Below are 22850 nucleotides of genomic sequence, written 5' to 3' on the forward strand. Positions count from 1 at the left end.
TTTGAAATATTAATTTAAGACATATCTGGGTGAGACACAGCATTATGTATTCTGTCTCTGATCTGACAACAACTAGAGAAGACTCATTCACCACACATTTGCCTTGCTCTGTAACAAAGTTAACTAGGGTATAGTAATCCTGTTAGATATAGTCAGGAATATAGCAAAGCGTAGCTTAGATATTTTTATTTATTTATTTGAGACTGTCCTGCAGTCTTGTTTTAACTATTTCCTGTAATTTTGAACTCTGATGTCACTGTAAGTATGTATTTAGTATTGTCTGGTATTGTCTTGTTCTTTTATTATTTATTATTATACATTTAACCATTTCACTGTGGCTGATCTGTGTAGAGATATTTAAGTTCTGAGAGTACTTGCATATTTATTTGGTGACACTGTGGGCCACTCCTAATAGCTTTACTCTTGGTCAAACTATCCTTTGCATTAATAGTACCATTACACAGTAAGATTGGACGCCCTTTGTTAAGGGCCTTAAAGTAGCTGATAGGGGGTTCTGGTGGCAGTGATAATTACCTTATAGTCTGGGCAGAAGGGGACATAACTAGTAAACTTGTGCCAGCCTTTCCCAGGTGTGTGTCTGTGTGCGTGTCTGTGTGCGTCTGTGTCTGTGTGCGTCTGTGTCTGTGTGTGCGTCTGTGTGTGCGTCTGTGTGTGTGTGTGTGTGTCTGTGTGTGTGTGTGTGTGTGTGTGTGTGTGTGTGTGTGTGTCTGTGTGTGTGTGTGTCTGTGTGTGTGTGTGTGTGTGTGTGTGTGTGTGTGTGTGTGTGTCTGTGTGTGTGTGTGTGTGTGTGTCTGTGTGTGTGTGTGTGTGTGTGTGTGTGTGTGTGTGTGTGTGTGTGTGTGTGTGTCTGTGTGTGTCTGTGTGTGTGAGCTACTTGGGCAGGGACACGAAGCATTGGTTAGACAGACAGAGTGTTGGAGGACTTGGCTTGGAACCCTGGCTAAGGACTCAACTCTATAGCTGTGCCAGTGGGGAATCTTACTGGGGATCTGGAGAAAGAGGGGGAAACCAGCCCCAGACTGACTATGGTCTCTGTGTGCTCTTGTGGGAAATTACACTTGATGCAGAGAGTTGCATCTGGAAATACTGTGTGTGTACTTGTCATCCTCCCAATGTACATCCCCCACTGGTGCCAGTGGTGAGGATTGAGGCTCCTTGATTACCAGTCCAGTGGTGGGGTGTCACAATGGCTAAGGTACAACTTAACATAGCCTAACAAACTTGATCTACCAATTATATCTTCCCAAACTGCTACCTCAGATGTTTCATTGTTAAAGCAAACCTTTCTAATAATTGTTTTGTTTTTCAAGTAAAATTAAGTTTATTTGACCACAGAGAAAATGGACAATATTTCAGAACAAACAGAATAGAGAACTGATACAATCATTACACACAAGTAAAAAGAAAAATTAAAAAATATATTATATATTATACACACACATATATATATATATATATATATATATATATATATATATGTAAAAAATATGTGTGGGTGTGTATATGCTTGTGTATGTGTCTATACACACACAAATTATATATATATATATATATATATATATATATATATATATATATATATATATATATATATATACCCATTATAAAACAGCAGAGTTAGACTAAGAACACGAAAAACAGTATAAAAAAAGTTCCAATAATTTTTAAATGCAACTGCATGAAGACTGTCCTTATAAATGAACAAAGTTTATGCTCATAAGTTGCCAAGTGCCTTTCAATGTCCTTTGATTGGAATTTCCAAAATCTGAAAATTATAGCTGAAAAGATAGATATAACAAGTCTTAACCACAACCATTCATCATAGTTCAAAGGGAAGATTGGGTCCTGAGGGCCTAAAATACAAAAATCTAGATGATGCATAGGGGATAAGTTCCTAGCTATTGAGAGTCCTATTGCACAGCTTTAGCTGCTGACTTGTCTAAACATGGGCTAAACTCTTGGCTAGGCATAAAAGGACCTTGGCCAATAGCCTAGTAACCTCCTATTATCCTGTGATCCACGTACCGCTGACCAGATTTTTGCAAGAGATGTCCGACAGAACCAGAGTATATGCAAATAATCAGCAGCTTCTGCAGAGCTAAATTTACATTGGTCTGATGAACTACTGTTCCTCTTATATAAAGCTTGGGATGTAACATGCCACATATGTACCAATCTGTAATGGGTAGAGGTTGCACTGGGGGTGGCCATAAGGGTTCTTCATACAACCAAAACATCCTTCAGTTGCTGCTCTTGGAACTTATTAGCTATCATATCTTCCCATAAAAGCTTTAAGAAATTAAAAATGGATTTTTGTTTAACTAACAAAGCCACTTTCCAAAATGCTCCTTAGCCCCTTGGGAGACTTTGCCCTTTTCTGACTCAACTAACCACTTCCGTATTTCATTCCAGATGTTTCCCCACTTTATTTTCGCTCTATCAGAAGCTAAAGACCTTAGCTGTAGGTGTTGCCGTCACTTAATATTAGTGTTAGATACTTTATCAAAAGAGTGTTGGTAAGTTATAAAGGTGCCTTGCATGGCATCCATCAAGTAGTATATACTTTTGGCCAATCAAGAGTTACATCATGCTCTTGGTCCCAGTTGTCAGTTTTCCTGTAGGAAGGGAAAAACACTGGGATCACACTTTTCTCATTTTAAATGTACCAGCGCAGGGGGTGCGGTTTACCATCAAATTAGGGTCTATATTATAACAGCGAATGATCAAAAGATTGAATGCTGTTACATCGACCCCTTAAAGTCAAAAATTAAAATGAGCGAACAACCAGAACAGTGATTTCTTTTCCAGGGAAAGAAATCGCTGTTCCCAAAAAAAATAATAATAATAAAACACACTAAACTAACAACCATAACAGCAACTTCTTTCCCTGGGAAAGACATTGCTGTTCTGGTTGTTCGCTCTTTTTAGTTTTTGACTTTAAGGGGTCGATATAACACCGTTCGATCTTTTAATCGTTTGCTGTTATAAAGTAGACCCTCGGATTACTATTACTGGGGACAGATTGCAATGCCAATACATATTCAAGTCCAAATAATTTACTAGCAAAAATACCAGTCAGCTTTTGATACCATATTTTTTGGTAATTGTGGAACAGATTGGGTTATATACCATGCAACATGAACCTGTTTGGCTTTCTATATAGGGCAGACATCACGTTCCTTGCGTCTCCGTATGTCTGAACATAGGAGTGATATATGCAATAAAAGGTTGACAAATGCACTATATAGACATTGTATGGTTCATAGTACTGCCCAGTTCTACTTTATGATTATAGACAGGATCTTTGGCAATAGAGGTAACAGACAGGACTGGCACTCTATTTTAAATAGAAAGGAGAAATACTGGATTATAAAATTGGGGGCGGGGTCTCTTCACCAGGCTTAATGATCACCTATAAAATTAATTAATTGTGATTTACAACACATATAATGATGATATTTATTTGTTTATTGTTAATTTTTCAGGAATATTAACCAATGGTATAGGAAATTACATATTATTTGAAGCTGACTTCCTGTTAGAGGGATGTACTATTTAAAGGTTATGAATGTATGGGATTATTTGTTACATATCCCATTGAGGAAGGCAGGTTTGCTGAAACCGGTCTGGGACTTATTTATTTATTTATTTTACATTTGTTTACCGGGATAATCCGACTGGATACATGTCCATTTTCAGCAGAGGCCCGGGGAGAAAAGCTCCACATAGACAAACTTACATAGATTACACAGAAGTTAGCAAACAATTATAAAAACAAAGTGATTATATACAATGGGTTAGTAGTGTTCCCTAGTAGGGACTCACAATTCTCTTGGACAGACAATTAAAAGTAAGAGACATCAGATTGGAAGCAGAGCTTGGTGATGTAGTTACAAGTTATGATAATTGCAGAATATGCTTTTAGTTTATAAGTTAATCAGGGTTGGTACATGGGCATAGCCAATTCACTTTGAGATACTGTTTGAGGTTTTTTTTTTGAAGAGACTTTTGGAGGATTGTAGGGTTATATAGTTTGGCAACGAATTCCAGGTTTTGCCAATGAAGTTGACAAACAGGGATTCACCAGCAGAGTTATCAGCTTTGTGGGTTTGGACCAGTAGTTTATCAGCTGACCGTAGGGATCTTAGGTTGCTGTATGGCTTAATAATATTTTTAAGTGAGGGGGTATCCTCACGGTAGTACACAGTTTTGTGCGCAGTTAAGAGTTGATTGAATTGAATTAAGCTGGACAGTTCTAGCCACTCTAGTTGTTTAAGGTTCTGGCAGTGGTGGGTTCTTTAGGTGGAGCCAGTGGCGAATCTGGCAGTATGATTGTAGCTATGGGACAGCTTACCTAGTCCAGATTTGTTGGGGTTTGAGAGTACAGGAGAGGCATATAAAAGAGTAGAGAGTAGGTGTGATCGGGCGAGTGCAGTCCTAGCCAGTGGGGTTAAAAATGCCTTGTTTCTGTACAGTGATCCAAGCTTCTTATTGATGGTCTGTATGGTTTTGTTGACCTGTAGGTCAAATTTTAGATTATTGTCTATGATAACCCCTTGCAGTTTGGTGTGATTATCTGGGGAAATAGTGGTACCATTGTTAGATGTGACAGAGAATGAAAGTGTGGTGAATCTACTAGTGGGAGAGAAGAGTAGAAGTTTAGTTTTATTGGGGTTCAGAAGTAGGCGTTGGTTGGTGAGCCAATTCTCGATAGTGTTAAATGTATTTTGGGTTAAGATTTGTAAGTCGGATGGGGAGGTGGCTGAGCAGATGAGAGTGGAATCATCTGCGTATTGAATGCAGGTGGCTTTATTCATAGCAGTGTGGAGGTTGTTGATAAAAATAGAGAAGAGTAGTGGACCTAGTATGGACTCTTGAGGGACACCAAGTATGAGAGGTAACTGGCTAGAGAGTTTGCCTGGCCATAGTACCGCCTGCTGTCTACCAGTCTGGTAGAACTGGAACCACTGGATAGCAGGCTTGTTGAGGGAAATAGATTTTAGTGAAAGAATGAGAAGTTCATGGTTGACCATCTCAAAGGCTTTTGATAGGTCAAGAAAGAGGGCAGAAGTTAGCCTATTGTCATTCCTATTTTGGTTTGTGGCAGTAGTAAAGGAAAGGAGGGCTGAGGTGGTGCTGTGGTATGGCCTGAAACCATGCTGGGAGTGGGATAGTAAGTTATTCTGTGAAAGGTATTGCATTAGTTGCTTGTGTACACATTTCTCCATTATTTTGGCTAGTGGGGAAAGAATGGCAATGGGTCTATAGTTGGATATGTCTGAGGAGCTACCACCTTTATGGAGTGGGATGACTTGAGATATTTTCCAGAGGGAGGGGATAGCATTTTCGGATAAGGTTCTGTTGATGAGGATAGATATGGGATATGCAATGGCATCTGCAGCTATTTGTAGGTACTCTGCAGGGAGAAGGTCAGTAACAAGGGTGGTAGGTTTTAGTTTTTTTAGAAGTGTTTTGATAAAACTAGTGGGTATTGGTTAGAAGCTAAATTCCAGGTGATTATTAAGTAGATTAGGCATGTAGTTTAAGTTAGAGGGGGTTAGTTGATTTGCTAGGGATTGGATTGTTTCAGTGAAAAAGTTATTAAAGGCACTAGTTATGGTCTCTGTGGAACTATGGGTGTAGTTAGTGACCTGGACAAAGTAGTTGATTTAAGCCTGCCCAGAACTTTTGAGGGTTGTTGTGGTGTTTTTGTAGGAGATTTTGGTAGAAGCTTTTTTTATCTAGTAAAATAGATTTTTTGTATCATTCCTGAGTTGACGATATTTTAGATGGTCAAGAGGGGCTTTGGTTGTTCCCCAGCTGGCCCAGGCTCTGTTTCTAGTTTTGATTTTAGCTTTGGTATCTTTTGTGAGCCATGGTGCTGTATTTGATCTAGTTTTTATTGTACGTGCTGGAGCATGGGAATCAAGGATACTTAGGAATTTAGTGTTAAAGTGATCTATGGCCTCCTCTAATGTTAGATTTTTTTTTAGTTTTGACCAGTCAACTGCTTTTAATTCATTTTGGAATATAGCAGCATCAAAGTTTTTCCTGTTTCTAAATGTTTTATATTTGGGCTGGTGAGGGTTTCCTGTCTTATGTTTTATGATATAGGTTAGACAATGGTCGCTGAGGTCATCAGGGAGAGTAACAGCTGTGTACAGTTGGGGTTGGTTATTAACTAGGATCCAGTCTAGGATACTTTCCTTGTTGGTTGGTTTGTTTATCCTAGAGGGAGAGGTTATGGTCTGTTTAAACCCATATAAGTTTATATGAGTGAGGGGGGGTAACACTGACTCTGTGAGTTACCTTGGGCTTTTGGTTTGGTTTGTATGATTGTATGTAAGCAATGTTTCTGGCTGTACTTTAATTTGTTTTATTCTTTTTTAATTGTACACCAATTTTCAGGCTAATTTTAATTGGATCCTAGGGGTAAACTAGCAAATGTAGTCAATAAGGAGGGAACGAAATTACTTTAACAAATTAAAAAGTAAATGCTTGGGACTGGAACACTGTGTGAGTGTAAGGCTGATTCAAAGTAGTATAGCCCAATCTAGTGGCAATTGGCTAGATCCCTTCACTGTTGTTGTGCATACACCATTAAGCCTCAACAGTTTACAAAAACTAAATTGCAGTTCACCTATTACAATTGAAAAGCTGGAGGGAGTCAGGTTCTTGCTTCCCAGAGGTTTTACTTAGTTAAGATAGCCAGCTTCAGTGGAGAAGGTAGAAATTGCTTTATGCAGTGAATCCCGGGGGGGGGGGTCACTCAGGAAAGAAACACGTGCAAACTGAAAAAATAAAGGTAAATAAGGCAGAATTAGTGCAAAGGTTACAAGAACGTGAAGTGGAGAGCATGCAAGGAATAGAGCTGGAGAGTAAAATTCATTATATTGCATGCATTATAATTAAAATTGATTATAGTGCACACAGTATCAGTTCTGTAAAACCACAGACTAACAGCAGTAACATACAGCCTCTAAGTCCAGTGATAACAGCTGTATACTTCAGTGAATACTCACAAGATATAATGCACAAAGCAAAGTATGGCTGTTTTAGGACAATAATTCTAGAGCTATGTTATTCAGTATGAACTAACAGTAACATGAACTGCGTTCACTTAGCCTTCTATAAAAGCAGTTATAAAGTCCAACCTGTAAGTCTTCTAAGTACAGTAGCATGCCATAGGAATGCTTACAAATGTAATCAGAACATGAATGACCTCTGCAAAACAGTTAACAGGATGCCTGTCAGATATTCAACAATTAAAGCTCTACCTTCATAAAACAAGGTAAAAAAACAAGCAGTTTGTAAGTTAGAACATTAGCTAGCTCTCAAAACATATAGGAGTTCTGAACAGCAGTTACAGCTTAGCACCATCAAATACCTCAGTAGTTAACAGTAATAACCAAATAAATCAGCAGCTAACAGTAATAAGAGGACAGCAATGCAAAGTAACTTAATTGCTGTGCAGGCACAACGAACAGAGGGGTAAGGAAGGTACAACAGCTACAGGATGAAATGAATGTGAGTCAGGTAGTAGAGAGTTTGATTAAAGATGGCACCCTAGGAGGGGGCTAACTAATGAAGATAATCAGGGGGTGGGGGTGGGAGTGGCAGATAGGGAGAATGGAGAAGAGAGCAGTCAGGACAGGATTAACCAGGAACTTATGGATCCCTCCCCCACAGGGAGAAGGGCTGAAAAACTATCAGTATAAGGTGAGAACTGACTCTGAGAGTTAACTTGGGCTTTTGGTTTGGTTTGTATGATTGTATGTAAGCAATGTTTTTGGCTGTATTTTAATTTTTCTTCTTTATTAATTTTACTCCAATTTTCAGGCTAATTTTAATTGGATCCAAGGGGTAAACTAGCAAATGTAGTCAATAAGGAGGGAGCGAAACTACTTTACCAAATTAAAAAGTAAATGCTTGGGACTGGAACACTGTGTGAGTGTAAGGCTGATTCAAAGTAGTATAGCCCAATCTACTGGCAATTGGCTAGATCCCTTCACTGTTGTTTTGCATACACCATTAAGCCTCAACAGTTTACAAAAACTAAATTGTAGTTCACCTATTACAATTGAAAAGCTGGAGGGGGTCAGGTTCTTGCTTCCCAGAGGTTTTACTTAGTTAAGATAGCCAGCTTCAGTGGAGAAGGTAGAAATTGCTTTATGCAGTGAATCCCAGGTGGGGGGGGTCACTCAGAAAAGCAACCCGTGCAAACTATTACAATTGAAAAGCTGGAGGGAGTCAGGTTCTTGCTTCCCAGAGGTTTTACTTAGTTAAGATAGCCAGCTTCAGTGGAGAAGGTAGAAATTGCTTTATGCAGTGAATCCCAGGTTGGGGGGGGGGGGTCACTCAGGAAAGCAACCCATGCAAACTATTACAATTGAAAAGCTGGTGGGAGTCAGGTTCTTGCTTCCCAGAGGTTTTACTTAGTTAAGATAGCCAGCTTCAGTGGAGAAGGTAAAAATTGCTTTATGCAGTGAATCCCAGGTGGGGGTCACTCATGAAAGAAACCCGTGCAAATTGGGCACAACGAACATAGGTGTAGGGAAGGTACAACAGCTACAGGATGACTTATTTAAATAAACTCTTCATACTACTTTGTGATGTTGTGTTGATTACCTTTTGGTGCTGGCCGCTTGTGGACTGAATTGGTTTGGCCCTGCACAAGCCATACGTGCAGACATCTTTACTGGTACATCCATCAGGTCCCCCCGGAACAGAGCTACTACTCTCTACTCTCCTTAACCTCTCCTTCTCACAATCAGCCTGCAACTGGTTCCACAGCTATCTACACGGATGCCAGCAATCAGTAATCTGGGACGATAACCCATTACCTCGCCTCCCAGTTACTCTCGGAGTTCCCCAAGGGTCTATCCTTGGCCCTCTGCTATTCTCACTTTTCACTAACAACCTGCATACTGCCACCACACAAGCATCTCTTATGCAGTATGCAGATGACTCTACTCTCATCTGCTGCCCCCACTCTACCAGAACTACAACAAATCACACAAGAATCATTCTCTTTTGTAGAAAGCTGGCTATCCAATGCTCAGCTCCTACTCAACCCAAGTAAGACAAAACTTCTCCTGTTCCAACCTTCCAAAGCCACCCAAAACACCCGCCACTTCAACATTCTCACCAAAGACAATACCATCATCTTTCCATCAGAACACACAAAATGACTCAGTGTGGAAATCAACAACAAACTTAGATTTGACACCCACATATCTCTCACAATAAAAAAGTTCACAAGAAACTTGGTGCATTATATCGAAGTCGTCAATTCCTAAAAAAAGTCGGCTAGAATCTCCATAGCCAATTCCCAGCTAATCTCCACCCTGCTCTATGTATCCCCCATACTTACCAACCTTAGACAGACAGACCTACACAAGCTGGATGCTTGTTACAACAAAATTGCTAAATTTGCCACTGGAATCTCCTACTGCAGCCATCATTGTATCTCCCTTTAAAGAACTAAACTGGCTATAACTCCCACAACTCCTTCACTTTAATCAACTCACCCTCGCTCACCAACTTATTAACAACCCCCTTAACATCCCTTCCCTTCAAACCCTTCTCCAACCCTATCACTCCATTAGGCCCCTAAGATCAAACAACAAAAATCAACTCACTGTTATCAAACCCAAAAACTCAGCAGGAGAAGCCATATTTTCATGTACCATATCTAAACTTTGGAACAATCTTCCACCCTCTCTAACTACTCTACCTTCCAGTAGCCTTTTCAAGACTGCACTCAAATTCCACTTAAATTTGCACTGGCTTTGTCCTTGTTCTAATCCAGACTAGCACCCCCCTTAGGCCCCCCCCCCCACCTAGGCTCTTAACCCAACTATACTACCGCCACTACTAACCACAGTCAGAATTAGCTAGTTGTCTTTACATACTTTAAAATCTTGTCTGACAGCTTTGTTACTAACATTATAATTGACAAGAAACCATCTTAACTTGCAACATTTACTGTATATACTGTTGATAATCAATATCTTGTTATTGTATTAAAGCCAACAACCTGTAATGTTGTTTACTATTGCTGCAACTTTGTATCTCTATTTATCATGTACATGATGTGGAGCTTTTCTTCCGGGCATCCGCTGAAAAAGGACCAGCGTCCAGTCGGGACTTCCAGGTCTGTATTAGAACATCGAAGTTTCAGGTCTTCGAATGTTCTAATATCGACACCTAGTAACCGAAAACCGGTAAGACCGAAAATTTAGAACATCGAATTTTTTCCTAGGGAAAAAATTTGCTGTTCCAAAGCACATACACACAACACAAACACACCAAACACACAGCAATCCACACACATACACCTAAAATCTTACATCTAAACCTACACTAAACTGTACATACACCACTATCTACCCACTTACCTTAACCCAAACCCTAACCCTAAGGTCTGTCACTATCACGCACACACCTCACCCGTGCCCTAACCTTAACTCCCCTATCCCACTCTAACCCTCATGTCCAAACATTTGCACACTTACCTGACCCGTGCCCTAACCCTAACTCACCTATCCCACCCTAACCCTCACATCCACACAATCGCACACTTACTTGAACCCGACTGTAACTTTCCACTGCAGAGCTGAAAATAGCGAAGCGACAATAATGGGCAACCAAATTCGGTTATCTAAAAATTCGCTATTTTCAACTTTTGGTTACTAGGTGTCGATATTAGAACATTCGAAGACCTGACACTTCGATGTTCTAATATAGACACGAATTTCCCGGTAAACAAATGTAAATAAATAATAACATAAAAATCCTTCTCTAGCCATGGGTACCAGTGAATGGGTTTTGCATCTATTTTAGAGTGGCTTGAGTCCCATATTCTTTCCCAGATCCATAACTGATAAGACTTGGGGTGACATTCCTTTATAATCCTACAAATCTTCTCTTCCCAGCCCCAAGGGTCCCATACCCTCCTCTTGTTTTGTGGGTTTACATACACTTGCCTTGTGTGGTGAATTACTTCCATCTCCAGAAAATAGATGTTTGTGCTGCCTTGGCATATTATAGAAAATCTAGCAGTCAAAATCCCCTGTCCTTATTTGCTAGAAATGGTTTCTTCCTGGACATCCTGAGGTGCTGGCCATTCCAAAGAAATGATGCTATTATTTTCTGTAACCTAGCTGTGTTGGATGAGAATAAAATTTGTGGGAGGTGTTAAACCAAAAAAAAATGTATATTTTGGAAGACGTCCCATTTTTACAGCAGCAATTTTTGATATAAATGCAAGCTTCAGTTCTGACAACCTCCTTATTGATATTCTCATTTCAGCCATAAAGAGGTCATATTTAGATCTACCAATCTATTCAGTTCGTAATGGAGGAGAATGTCTGTTCATTTAACAGAATAGGCAATAGGGAGGGATGGAGATATACAAGTTTCCATTTGTATCCTGCCTTTGTTATTCGGAGAGAATATAACTGATTTGTTCAAATTTACTCTTAACCATAGAGATATGTCCAAAAGATTGCAACATGTCCAAGACCTTAAGGAATGTATCACTGGAGTTGCATAGCCAAATCACCCCATTGTCCGCAAACCAGGATGAAATATACAGTCTATTATGTGGGACCTGGATTCCACACTAAACACACTGCTGCCTCAAACATATGGTTAGGGATCCAATGCCCAATATGCACAGCAGAGGCAGGAGAGGAAGCCCTTGGAACATGCCTCTCTGTTTTAAAAAAGGGTTTGGATAAAATGTTTTATGTGACCACCTGAGTCACGTGTTCAGTTTACAAGGAGCTAGGATTTCGCCTGAGATTCCATAAGCCTGAAGCACATTCCATAAAAACTACCACTTTAGTAAGTCAAAGGCTTTTTGGAGGTCCAAAAAGATAGCATACATTGGGGTATTTTTAAATTTAGTTCTGGCACGCTAAATCAAATTGAGCCTTAAATGAACTAGGTCCACTCCCTCTTGCAGTCCTTTTACAAAGCCTTAATGGGACATTTGGACTAGGGAAGAGATTAGCTGTTCCAGCTTTTTAGCTACATTTTTTACATATAATTTCAGTTCTAGCTGTAGAAGAGGAATAAGATGAAAGTCCTGTGGCTCTGGGTCCATTTTATCTGACTGAATTAGTGCTGCCCATTTACAAGAGCCTGTAAAGATAGAGTGGATGAACTAAAATGTCTTGAAAGCATTTGTAAAATTCTATGGGGAGGCCATCCAGCCTAGTACATGGCCATTGGGAAGGACTTGCATAGCCATTATAACCTCCCCCAATGTTATGGATCTCTAACATCTCAAGATGGGTTTCATTCACTAGCAGGAATATCAGTTTAGTCAGAAATTCTTTGCTCAGCTCATAAAGGGTCTCAACTTTGTTTTGATACAACGATCTAAAGTAAGCTAACATGCAGTCATTAATACTGTATGCATCCAGTTGAATTATCCCCTCTTAGTCCTTTAAGGAGGTAAGAGCAACTTCCTTCTTGCGTTCCTTTAATTTATTTGATAGCAGTTTGGGGACATAATTCCTTTCACCTAATTGAATTCCTATTTGTCATGCACGTAAGTTGTGTGGGTAGCCAGCATTCCTTGCTAAGATGGTTAACCTAGGTAGTAAGCTGCCTCTTATCTCCCTCCTTTTTATATCTCCAGATGTTGTAATTCCATCTTCTAATATTCTACATTTATTGGCAACTGCGCTTCTTAGCTTACACTTTTGATTTGCCGCCTAATCCCTGATCAGTTCTTTAAAGCCTTCCAACAGATGGAAGATGTCCCTCCCCTGATGGATATTGCTGTCCAAATAAACTTCTGGAAGTTGCCTTAACTCTGCCAGCACCTATGGCTTTTGTAAGAAAAGCAGGTCAAACTTCCTTATCCCTTCTGCATTTCCTGTGGGACATAGTTCCATATTAAACCGAACATAACTATGATCTGATAAGGCAGACATCTTATGGCTGGTGGCTGTAACATTATTTAAGATACAGTAGCTGACCAGTATATAGTCTAAGCAAGCCACAGTGCCTGTCTTGTGTGCAGTAAAAGTTAAGTCCTTGTGCATGGCTCTCCAAGAGTCTACCAAATGTTAGTCTTTCAGAATATTCTGGAAGCACTTGGAGGTTTTAACCATATGAAAATGTTTCTGGGAGTCCCTGTCTATTTTGGGATTTAGTGGGGTATTAAAATCCCCTCCAACAATTACTAGCTGTTTTAAGCCCTTGACGTGCATCAGAGCAGATGCAAACTCATTCAAATTCTGGGGGTTGTTCTCATTTAGACCATAAAAGCAGCCGAGTAACATTGGGGCCACCTGTTTTTCGACCCTTAAAATGAGCCATATCCTCCCTAGGCCCTTACACATGTCTAGTAGTGACCAGTTTAGTTTTTAATATGTACAAACATAGACACTTCCCTCTTTGCTGATGCCATACAGTTGGAACTAACTTACCCCCTTCACTTCTTCTGTATATTCAAGTGACCTTGGGTTTTAAGTTTAGTCTCTTGGGCAAAAACTAGGTCCACCTGTAAAACTTTCATGTCTTTTTATTAGGGAAGATAGGACACTGAGATTCCAAGATGTTCCTGTGATAACCCCCTTACTTTGTGTTGTTGGCCCAGAATCCCTGCTTATGTCTCTTTTGGTGTGATTAAGGTGAGTATTGATAATACCATAAAATTAAGTCTAGTCAGTACCATCTGCCTTAGGTTGAGGTGGTATTAAATTAGATACTCACTATGCCAACAGTAATCTATTTAGGAATGCTGCTTTGGAGCAGGAACAACCTTCCCATGCCTTTAACCTCTTCTTACCTACTACACAGGGCCCCTACACAGAGTAGTAAGTGAGACAAGCTGAATGAATATTCTCCTCTTGTCACAAGAAAGAAGTCTAATTCTCATTTGTGCAGTCAAACAGTGCCGTGTGTGTAAGAAAACATTGGAACAATATTAACTATCAAACACTAACAGTCATGTAAGAGACTAATACAACAGGAAGAGTCAAAATTGAAGTTAGAAATGTTGATATCTTAGTTAACCTTTCAAGGAACACCCTTTTAGGGAACACTATAACAGACAAGAATTCTTCTACACCAGCATATGCTATTCTTTTTTCCAGTAGTAGCTGGTACAGTGCAGGTGTCTTATACAAGCATTATTGTATGAGCAAAGATGGGAAGCAACAGTAACTTCATGTAATTAGAGACTCATTCACTGCTGAAGCAACTGTATAAAGGGCCATGTATCTATCTTGTGACTTTTTCAGGTGGTCTGATTCTGCTGTGGTAGAATCGGGGATGGCCAGTTCATCCTGTGGCATTTCTTTCTGATTTGACTCTAGATGAATATTTGACTTATTTTCCTTTCTTATTATTGTCCATTGCCACCCCCTCCCCTCCTCAATTTCTCCTTTGCTGGTGCAGTGAAGATATTATAGTAAATGTCTCCACTTCCTCTAGTGTATCAAACACATTAGAGTGACTTCCCCATGGGCCCCAGAAAACCACAACAAACATGAAGCTCCCAATTCCTTCAACTTTCTGATGAACTGTGCCATTAATTTCCTTTTAATAAAGATGGCATTGTTGTAATCTGGGGATAGCTGTACTGGAGCACCAGCTGTATATAAGTTGCTCCCCAGCTCCCTGCACAATCTTAAAACCATCTCCCTGTAGCTGCATTCCAAAAAAACAATGAAGTAGCAAGGCACAGTAGATGGTCTGTTTCTTGACTTGATTCTGTGAGCCGTCTCCAAGACACAAGGCCCATTCATTTTAAACAGTGTAGAGAGCTTTTTGGTGGTGATACTGCATTGTTTCCCTCTTTGCCTTCTGGAAGGCCTATGAATCTGAGGTTCTTTTTACAACACTGGTTTTCAGGTCATCCAGTTTTAACTCTAGAATTTATGTAGAGCACTGGGGACTTCCAGTCTGCTGCTTGTGTAATGTTCTTAATTCCCACTGAGCATACACCTCCTATTGTTGTCCATCCAGCATGTCCAATAGAGACTGAAGTTTTATTTCTTGTTTGACACTTGCTGCTTCAAGTTCAACAGTGTTGTTCAATACAGCTTGCGCTGACACTGTCAGTTTGGCAGATGTGCCTTGTAGGGATTCTCTATCAGTGCCTGCTTACAGAAAGTGCTCCACCATTTTACATCAAATCCACTGCAAGCAGTTTGGGAGATATTCTAGATATTTCTTCAGTTTTTTAGGTTATAAAGCATTTATAAAAGCATCACTACTCTCAACATTGTTAATGAAGGTAGTATTAATGCTATTCAACAAAAGCAAGCTGAAAGTCTTGTTCAGGATTAAGAAATGCTAAGTTTAGCTCCAAGGAAATGGACCCACTCCAGTTAAAGCATGCTAACGTGGTGCATTCCTGTGCCCCCTTCTTTTTTTATAGTAGTGGTAGGAATAGGGTTAAGGATAAATGTCTGTAAGTGGTTTACAAGCATAATAGGAAATGGCAAGGGAAGTGCACTAGTCATTGATCAGGCATAGGACAATTTGTGAGAGTGAGAGTTGAACTGGGTGGTAATGGAGTCCTTATTATTACTGGTAGAAGAAGAATGTGTTGTAGTATAACCTGAATGCAATACTATTTTCTACTGGCACATAGAAATGTTTAGGGTTCCTTTGATGCTTTTATTGGAGGTTGATATAATAAGTTTTCTCTTCTGTTTTGATATTTGTCTTGCTGATGTTTTTGAGGTATCTAAACATTTGAAAGGTATGTTCAGTTTTATTTATAGCTCCGTGGTGTTCAAAGGATTTCAAACAGCTCATACTACAAAGAGACAAAATCTGGAATGAATGGTGCAAAGTAAAACTAAATTTGTTTGTTTAATCTAAGAACGACTTGTCTGAAAAGGAAGGTCAGTGACTGTGAAGAATTAATTTGTCAGCTAAACTTGAACACTTTTACATTTCCAGGTTTCAGAGATTATGCTTCCATTTTACTAGTTTTATATGAATGAGTTTTTTTATGAATGAGTTTAATGTTTAAATGTTTACTGTAATATTTTTGTTTTTAATGGTCATGTGACAAAATGAGTTTATCATTTTTTTCAAAGTTTGCAATTTTGAAAAAGTCCATGATTAATGTATAATGGACAAAAACTTTAAACTGCATTGTTTTAACAAAGATTTCCTGCTTGAAGATATTTGGAGTTTTTTTGAAGGGGTTTGAGCTTTTGTGTCACTGCCTCAGGGTCAGTTATTGGATTTGGTTATTAGCATATTTGATTCCAGAGTACTTGTTTAGGTGAGATATATTGCTTCAGTATAGCATAGGTTGGGAGGAAGTTACAAGTCATATAACATAGGTTTGGAGTATCCGGCAAACAACTGTAAGATTTTACTTTGTTAGGATAATTACGATCCATTCAAGTCTGGATTCTCTGTTGGTATTTTTGTTGCACCTAGTGGAGAAATTTATAAGCTGGGTGAATCTGTATAAGTTTATTGAATCTTCAGGGTTGTCTTTAAGTAGTTGCCAGTTTTTTGTTATGCTCTTCTAAAATGAATGTTTTGTGATGGTTGTTGTCAAACATCCAGTGGAGAGTGGAGAATAGTTTCAGTAGTGGTATTATTATTAGTGGGTAGGATTTATATAGGGCTGAGATACATGTTATTTCCTGTGGTTAATTTTGAGGTGGGCTAGTAGTAGTTCAGAGTTCAGGAATTGTAGGGCATATAGGTGGAGTGGGGGGAGTTCTGAGGTATTTTTGTAAAATATGGATAATTCTTCTGCCCTTTTATGTTTCTTATCCATTCTGAGCATGTTGAAGTCAGGGGTAATTATTTAATTGATGGTTGTTTCTTGTTTTAGCCAAGTCTCTGTTACAATGTTTATATCGGTAATATAAAAAGTTAGAAGTGCATGGATGTCCTGAATTTTGTTGCATATGCTTCTGAGATTCATGCTAAACAGGAGTAAGTTTGAGTCAAGTGAAGATGGGAAAATGAGTTGATAGTGCTGGATGGTAGCATTGTAGCTGTAATAGGAACTTGATGTGTAGGGCCAGGGTTTGGATGAATATCTCCACAAAGTTTCAGGTTAAAAGTGGAGAACAAGGCTGTTTAGATAGTTTGGCAAAGGATTTTATAGGATGAAATGGTGTAGTAATGTAAGTGTAACTGATTGGCTGATCCAAGAAGAAAGTATAAATTTAAAGTAAGAGGTGGTTGGTAGTAATTGGGGGTAGGGTTGGGGAACAGAGTGAGCTAAAATGTAGCATGGATGAATGTAGTGGGTCTCACCCAGCCAGTGTGGAATATTTTGTTTCAGACACAACCAATCAGTGCTTGCTTCCACAGAAACTACAGTTAGGAAATGATTCCATTTCTTAAGGCACAACATGGTGAAGAATTCAATGGTGTTAAGCAAGGTGGGCTGATGGATTTTGATTTTTTATTAAATTTATTTCCTTTCACAGTGGTGGTCTCATCCGCGGTGGTGCAGTGGTAGCATTGTTGCCTCACAGCAAGAGGTTCTCCCGTTCGATTCTCAGCTGGAGTGCGGGGAGTGCCTTCTGTGTGGAGTCTGCATGTCCTCCCCGCGGTTGGGTGGCCGTTCGAAAGAAGGTTGAATGTCGAGCTGGCACCTCGGCGTTCGTCAAAATCTGCTGCCAATCATTAGCGGACCGGAGTTCCACTGTGGCGACCCCTAACCGGGAAAAGCCGAAAGACCACAACAACATTTCTTTTCACCGTGATTGTCTGAATACCAGTATGTGCATGCATGCATGCAAGTATGCACCTTGCAGTGTCTCGGTGTACTATCTTTTGTAATGAAGAACATATACTACCTCCATTATATGTCTTGGCTGTTACTGAAATAAATCAGTTGGAACCATTACCACAGGCAACTGCATAATGACATAGGTTTTATAAACTTCTGCCCTGATAGTTGGTCATAACCGTGGGCTCAGTGTAAAAGTTAGCAGTGGAGGCAAGCCCTTGAGGTATCAGTAATGAAGCTGAGAGTGGTACCAGCCAGAAGGATCTGACAATAAAACATATATGGTCATTTTTTATTAGTAGAATGAATTTTCCTAGTTGTCATATGCATCATTTTTTTTCTCTTAAAGCAATCTTGTTCTTTTGCTTTATTAATATCTCACTTCCATATTTCAGGGGAAAAAATTGTTATGGTACCTGTTTAGGCCATTTTGTGACACCATCGTACAGTAGCAGAAAGTGAAAAATCCTGAGAGCAAATGCAGTTTACTTTACTGGGTGTTAAAAAATCCATTGAAAAGGGAAAAGATATAAAGGTGAAAATGAAAGTGTGCTGTGTTAATAATGTAAGTCTTTAACTCTCACCAATGTTTTTTATCTCTACAGGAGAAACACTGATGCCAACGTCTGTATCAGCAAAAGTCCTGCAGTCAGGATCCAAGATCATTGCCATGCATCTCTTGAAGTGTGGAATTCAGACAACAGCAGTGTTGTGCCTGATCCTACAGTGGTGTACAGATTTTCCCACAGTGTTCAGTTTTAATTTAAGTTAATGAGAGTATTTAATATTACAGCTCTATAGATATGCTGGCAAAAACTGTCTGTTAAATGTGTACTGTACATTAAAAAGTAGGAGTAGGGCTTATGCCAAGTTATCCAAAGAGCCTCTGCTGTTAGACCTTCACTACTGCTGGTACTTGCTACCAGGTTGCCCCAAAAATCATGGTACTGGGGACATCTGATGGGGCATTGCTATATCTGCTGACAGCAGACTGATCTTGGTTTGACAAATGTGGACTGAAGGAGAAAGACTTTCCAGGACTTGTATTGTGAATACTCTCTTTTTCATAAAGGTGAACAGGCGCTACTGTTTGTTCTGTTAAAAAGCTCTTTGTATAAATGTGTAAAGTATATACACATGTATTATGCTGATGTGGTGCTACCGATGGGCTGGGTAAAGATGACATCCATCTGCCTTAAGCAAGGTGAGAAGAACAGCAAATATCCTTTACTATTGCTAACTGAACAATGGCATTTCTTTACCCACATATGTTTACTTAGGACTGTCCGAAGAAAATATGCTGAAAGCCAACCTTTGTGTAAACTCCTAGAGGGTAGTTTGCAATGCAGTCTATTAAGCTGTAGCTTGATGAATGTTTATATTGACCCACTGGCAAGATTCTCATCCTTACTAGTAATCGTAAAGGGCTATTTGTGCTAATTGAAACTTATTTTTTGTTGTTAATGCAGTCTGCTAATATATCGTGTCTTGGCTGTATCATTTCTGAGTTAATTCTGGAGTTCCTAACAGTAACTTGTTTTAATCATGGAGTGACCATAGCCAATGAACACAGTTGACATTCATCATGACCAGGTGTCTGTACAGCACACTATGCTGTTTGTTGTGAGGTTGTGTCTCACTTTAATGGTCTTGGTTGTTTACGCGAGAATAATCCCGGGGAATCATAGTCAGTAGTTATTCACTCAGTAAAATAATCCCAAGGAAATATCATTCATGTCATTCTTTTGGGATTCTCCTTCCTACTAATTAGTAACTGACTGTGTGTGAAAAGAGGTCTTGTCAGTGCATAATATCCACCCCACTTCCACTCTTGTTTCACAATCAAAGGTGAAACAGGGAAATGTAGGCTTACAGGTATGTACCAATTTAGAGGAACTCTCACCTTTCACATTACCCAAGATTTCCTTAAAGTTGAATTGTTATTTACTTAGCTGTTATGTTTCTACATCTATCATCTTTGCAGCCGATGTTTAATCATTATACTGGATGGCAAGCATGCCAGTTGTCCCAGTCTTAGGCAAAGCAGGAAGAGAAAGGTAGGGCATAAAAGAGTCATAGTAGTGCTGAGACCTTATGTAACACAGCAGAAGAGAAACAGATCTAGCAGTATCTTGTAAATAAAGCATAGGCTATCCATCATAGGCTTCCACAGGATAGCCAGGAAATTTTCAACAAATATGACAATGTTGTTTCCAAGCAGGGTAGTGGAAATACTGAAGTTTATATGACTATGTAGCACCAGAGCTGGAGGTAAATAGAAGATAACGGAATAGCCAGTGTTTTAAGAATGTTATTTATTTATGTAGTTTATATTAAGTTGTTAGGTACAGTAAATTAATAAATGTATATTTTAGGTATACTACAAGTGAGTATGTATAAACCCGCATAAACAATTCTCTGGGAGTCATTCATATGTTTCCATTTAGCATTGCCCAACTGATTATAGCTGTATCTTAATTTCTTTTCAATTTTGTATTAACTCTGGTTTTCATGAGAAATATAAATCTGTTTAGGAATCCTTATTTACAATTATACAACTTTTCCACTGCTTTTATCAAACTATTTAGCAGGTATCTTGCTTCTACTGATCAGGCAAAGTGTAATTTATGCACCACGACACAAACCAAGAATCAAGACACCTCCGAACCAAACCTTTTATTCGTACACTGTAAAGGCTATTGTTTAGCTGAGGCACTAAGAGAAGAGAATTTATCTGGTGTACGAATAAAAGCTTTGGTTCGGTGTCTTGATTCCTGGTTTGTGTCGTGGTGCATCATTTTTTCCTGTTTGTGGTTTTCAAAGTGTAATTTATTTTGAAGACTTGTCCTTAAAGGGAGTCCACTGACAAAATATCACATGCCATATTATATAATACGTTTGGTATAAGCATAGTCATTATGTTTAATTTACCAGCTTATTTCGCCAAGACTTTTTAAAGGATTTGAGGACTAGTGGGTGGAACAAACTGGTAGTCCTTAACAAGGCTTGCATTTTCAGTATCTAACTGGATTAAGGAGAAAGTTTCATATGCAGTTCTTTTTCATATTTGCAGAAGTAATTGCACTTTTCATTTTGTTAGATATGGCATACGACCAGTAATGTGCAACAAATCTGAAGCCACTTGTACCTGTTAACTTGTTAAGCAAGCTTCTAACTTCTCATGCCTATGTTTCAAGTTTTGAGCTGTTGGCTATAAAACTATAAAATCATGCTTATGTAAACCATCAGGATGGTTGCATTGTGATATCTTTCTCTTGTTAATTATGTGTTGATATGAAAGATTCATTCTTATTTTTCAGTATGTGAACAAAGGAGCATAATGTAACACTAATGCCACTACTGCAGTGCTTTTATAGAATTCTTCACTACCATACATTCACACAACTGTACACCTGATGCTGTCTGTCAGCACCAATGCAGTCAGAAAACCAGAAAACTACACAGCTAATGCTGCCTGTCACCACCAGTACAGATAAAAACTGCCAAGCTAATGCTGTTTGTCATCGCCAAAGCAGACACAAAATTAAATGTGTGTTAATCATCAGTATCAATGCATTAACAGAACTATACATAGTGCTGGAGATGTCTGCTAAAACATGACTTCTTAGCACTTCTGCGGCTTTAACCATATGCTAGTGGTTTAGAGGCAAGTGAGTTAAATTGTGTATGATGTTTCTCACATTATAACACTTTCTTTTGCTAACCTTCTCTTCTTTCACTGAATAATGGTATTTGTCATACTAGTGCATTTCAGTCAGCACTGGGCTTGCAGGCTTTTGTACCTGCCACATCTTCAGTCATCATGTAAAATGTGCTCAGTTTTATGTTTCACCCTACAGCATTGATCTCAAATATCTTAAATAATTTATTACGTTGACACATAGTTTTTGAACTTAACAGTTGTTTTAAGGAACAGACACATCCTTATCTTTGTCTTTTTGCATGTCCATTTATATGATTCTAGTGGTCAACAAAGGTGCTTCATCACTTAGTCTGTAGACTTGGAGCGGAGTAAAAAACAAGGCCGATAAGTTATATTAAGCTTCTTAGTCTTAGAGGCAGTAACACAATATAAACCTAACTATTATAACTTCAAAATGGTTATAAAATGTAGTATAAAATGTATTCCTTGTTTCAGATCTTGAGACTATTATACAACACACTGTTTAGTGTACTTTCAGTCACATAAAATGACTGTTTCATTTTTAAAATTCTTTTATTAGAAGTAATGTAATGGTCATCCTATCAGTTATTCCCTCCTTCTAAGCATATTAGGCTTCAGGTTGTATACCCCTTCCAAACCACAACTCAAGGTTAGGTGCAGATTACTGTGCTCCATGCATCTAGGCACATCAGCTGTATTAAATACTGGGCTTTAAATGTATACATAAAAGTCTCCAATATCTAGTGAAAGTATCTACAGTAAGACATCAGCTAAATACCTTGATGCAGCTGAAAGGATTAGATGTTCCTCTGTACATTTCACATAAGGTGCATTCTAACAAATATAAACTACCTACTGTATATCTTATACTTTCATATTTCTCATAATTATGTATCCCTTTGTTTACAGCTCCAAAGTAGTTAATTTCACACCAGAAGATGTACTTTATTTCTATGACCCAGATTTATCACTGCCCCCATTTCATGCCTGCCACCATACAGTGTTATTCAAACAGAAATATGTCATATGTAACTAATAGAGGTATGTGTTCTTAGCCAACAAGCCTGAGTAATCCATGAAGTCGGAAATATTGTCATGTTATAATGAATAATAAAACCTATGTCGATATTCAATGGTTGTGGTCTCCTGTATTGCACAATTTTCATCCCCCTCTTTATGTAACACAAAAAAGGCAGACAAAATGGAGGCAGACACAGAAGACAAGACACATATCCAAGAAAGACAATGAATCTTGTAAGGCAATTATTTGATTTTGAGAATGCGTACATTCTACCCTGGTTAGCTGTCCACCTGCAAAATGCCTACAGGAATACAACAGTGGATTATATCAAACAAAGAGGCTTTTCCTTTTATTTTTACTTGATTCACTTTGACTAA

General features: G+C 38.8%; 1 protein-coding gene across 2 annotated transcripts in view; it reads left to right on the forward strand.

The window, feature by feature from the left end:
- Positions 1–22585, forward strand: part of CLIP2 (CAP-Gly domain containing linker protein 2) — a 1185433-nt gene extending 1162848 nt beyond the window's left edge. For both annotated transcript variants that reach the window (XM_044054144.1, XM_044054145.1), the window contains one exon: positions 18373–22585. In XM_044054144.1, the coding sequence (XP_043910079.1) occupies positions 18373–18384 (12 nt within the window). In that variant the 3' untranslated portion in view covers positions 18385–22585. The remainder of the gene's footprint in view (positions 1–18372) is intronic.
- Positions 22586–22850: the final 265 nt, after the last annotated feature.

This window comes from Protopterus annectens, chromosome 13.part0 (assembly GCF_019279795.1).
Source record: "Protopterus annectens isolate FY-2018-M chromosome 13.part0, PAN1.0, whole genome shotgun sequence".
Classification (NCBI taxonomy): Eukaryota; Metazoa; Chordata; order Ceratodontiformes; family Protopteridae; genus Protopterus; species Protopterus annectens.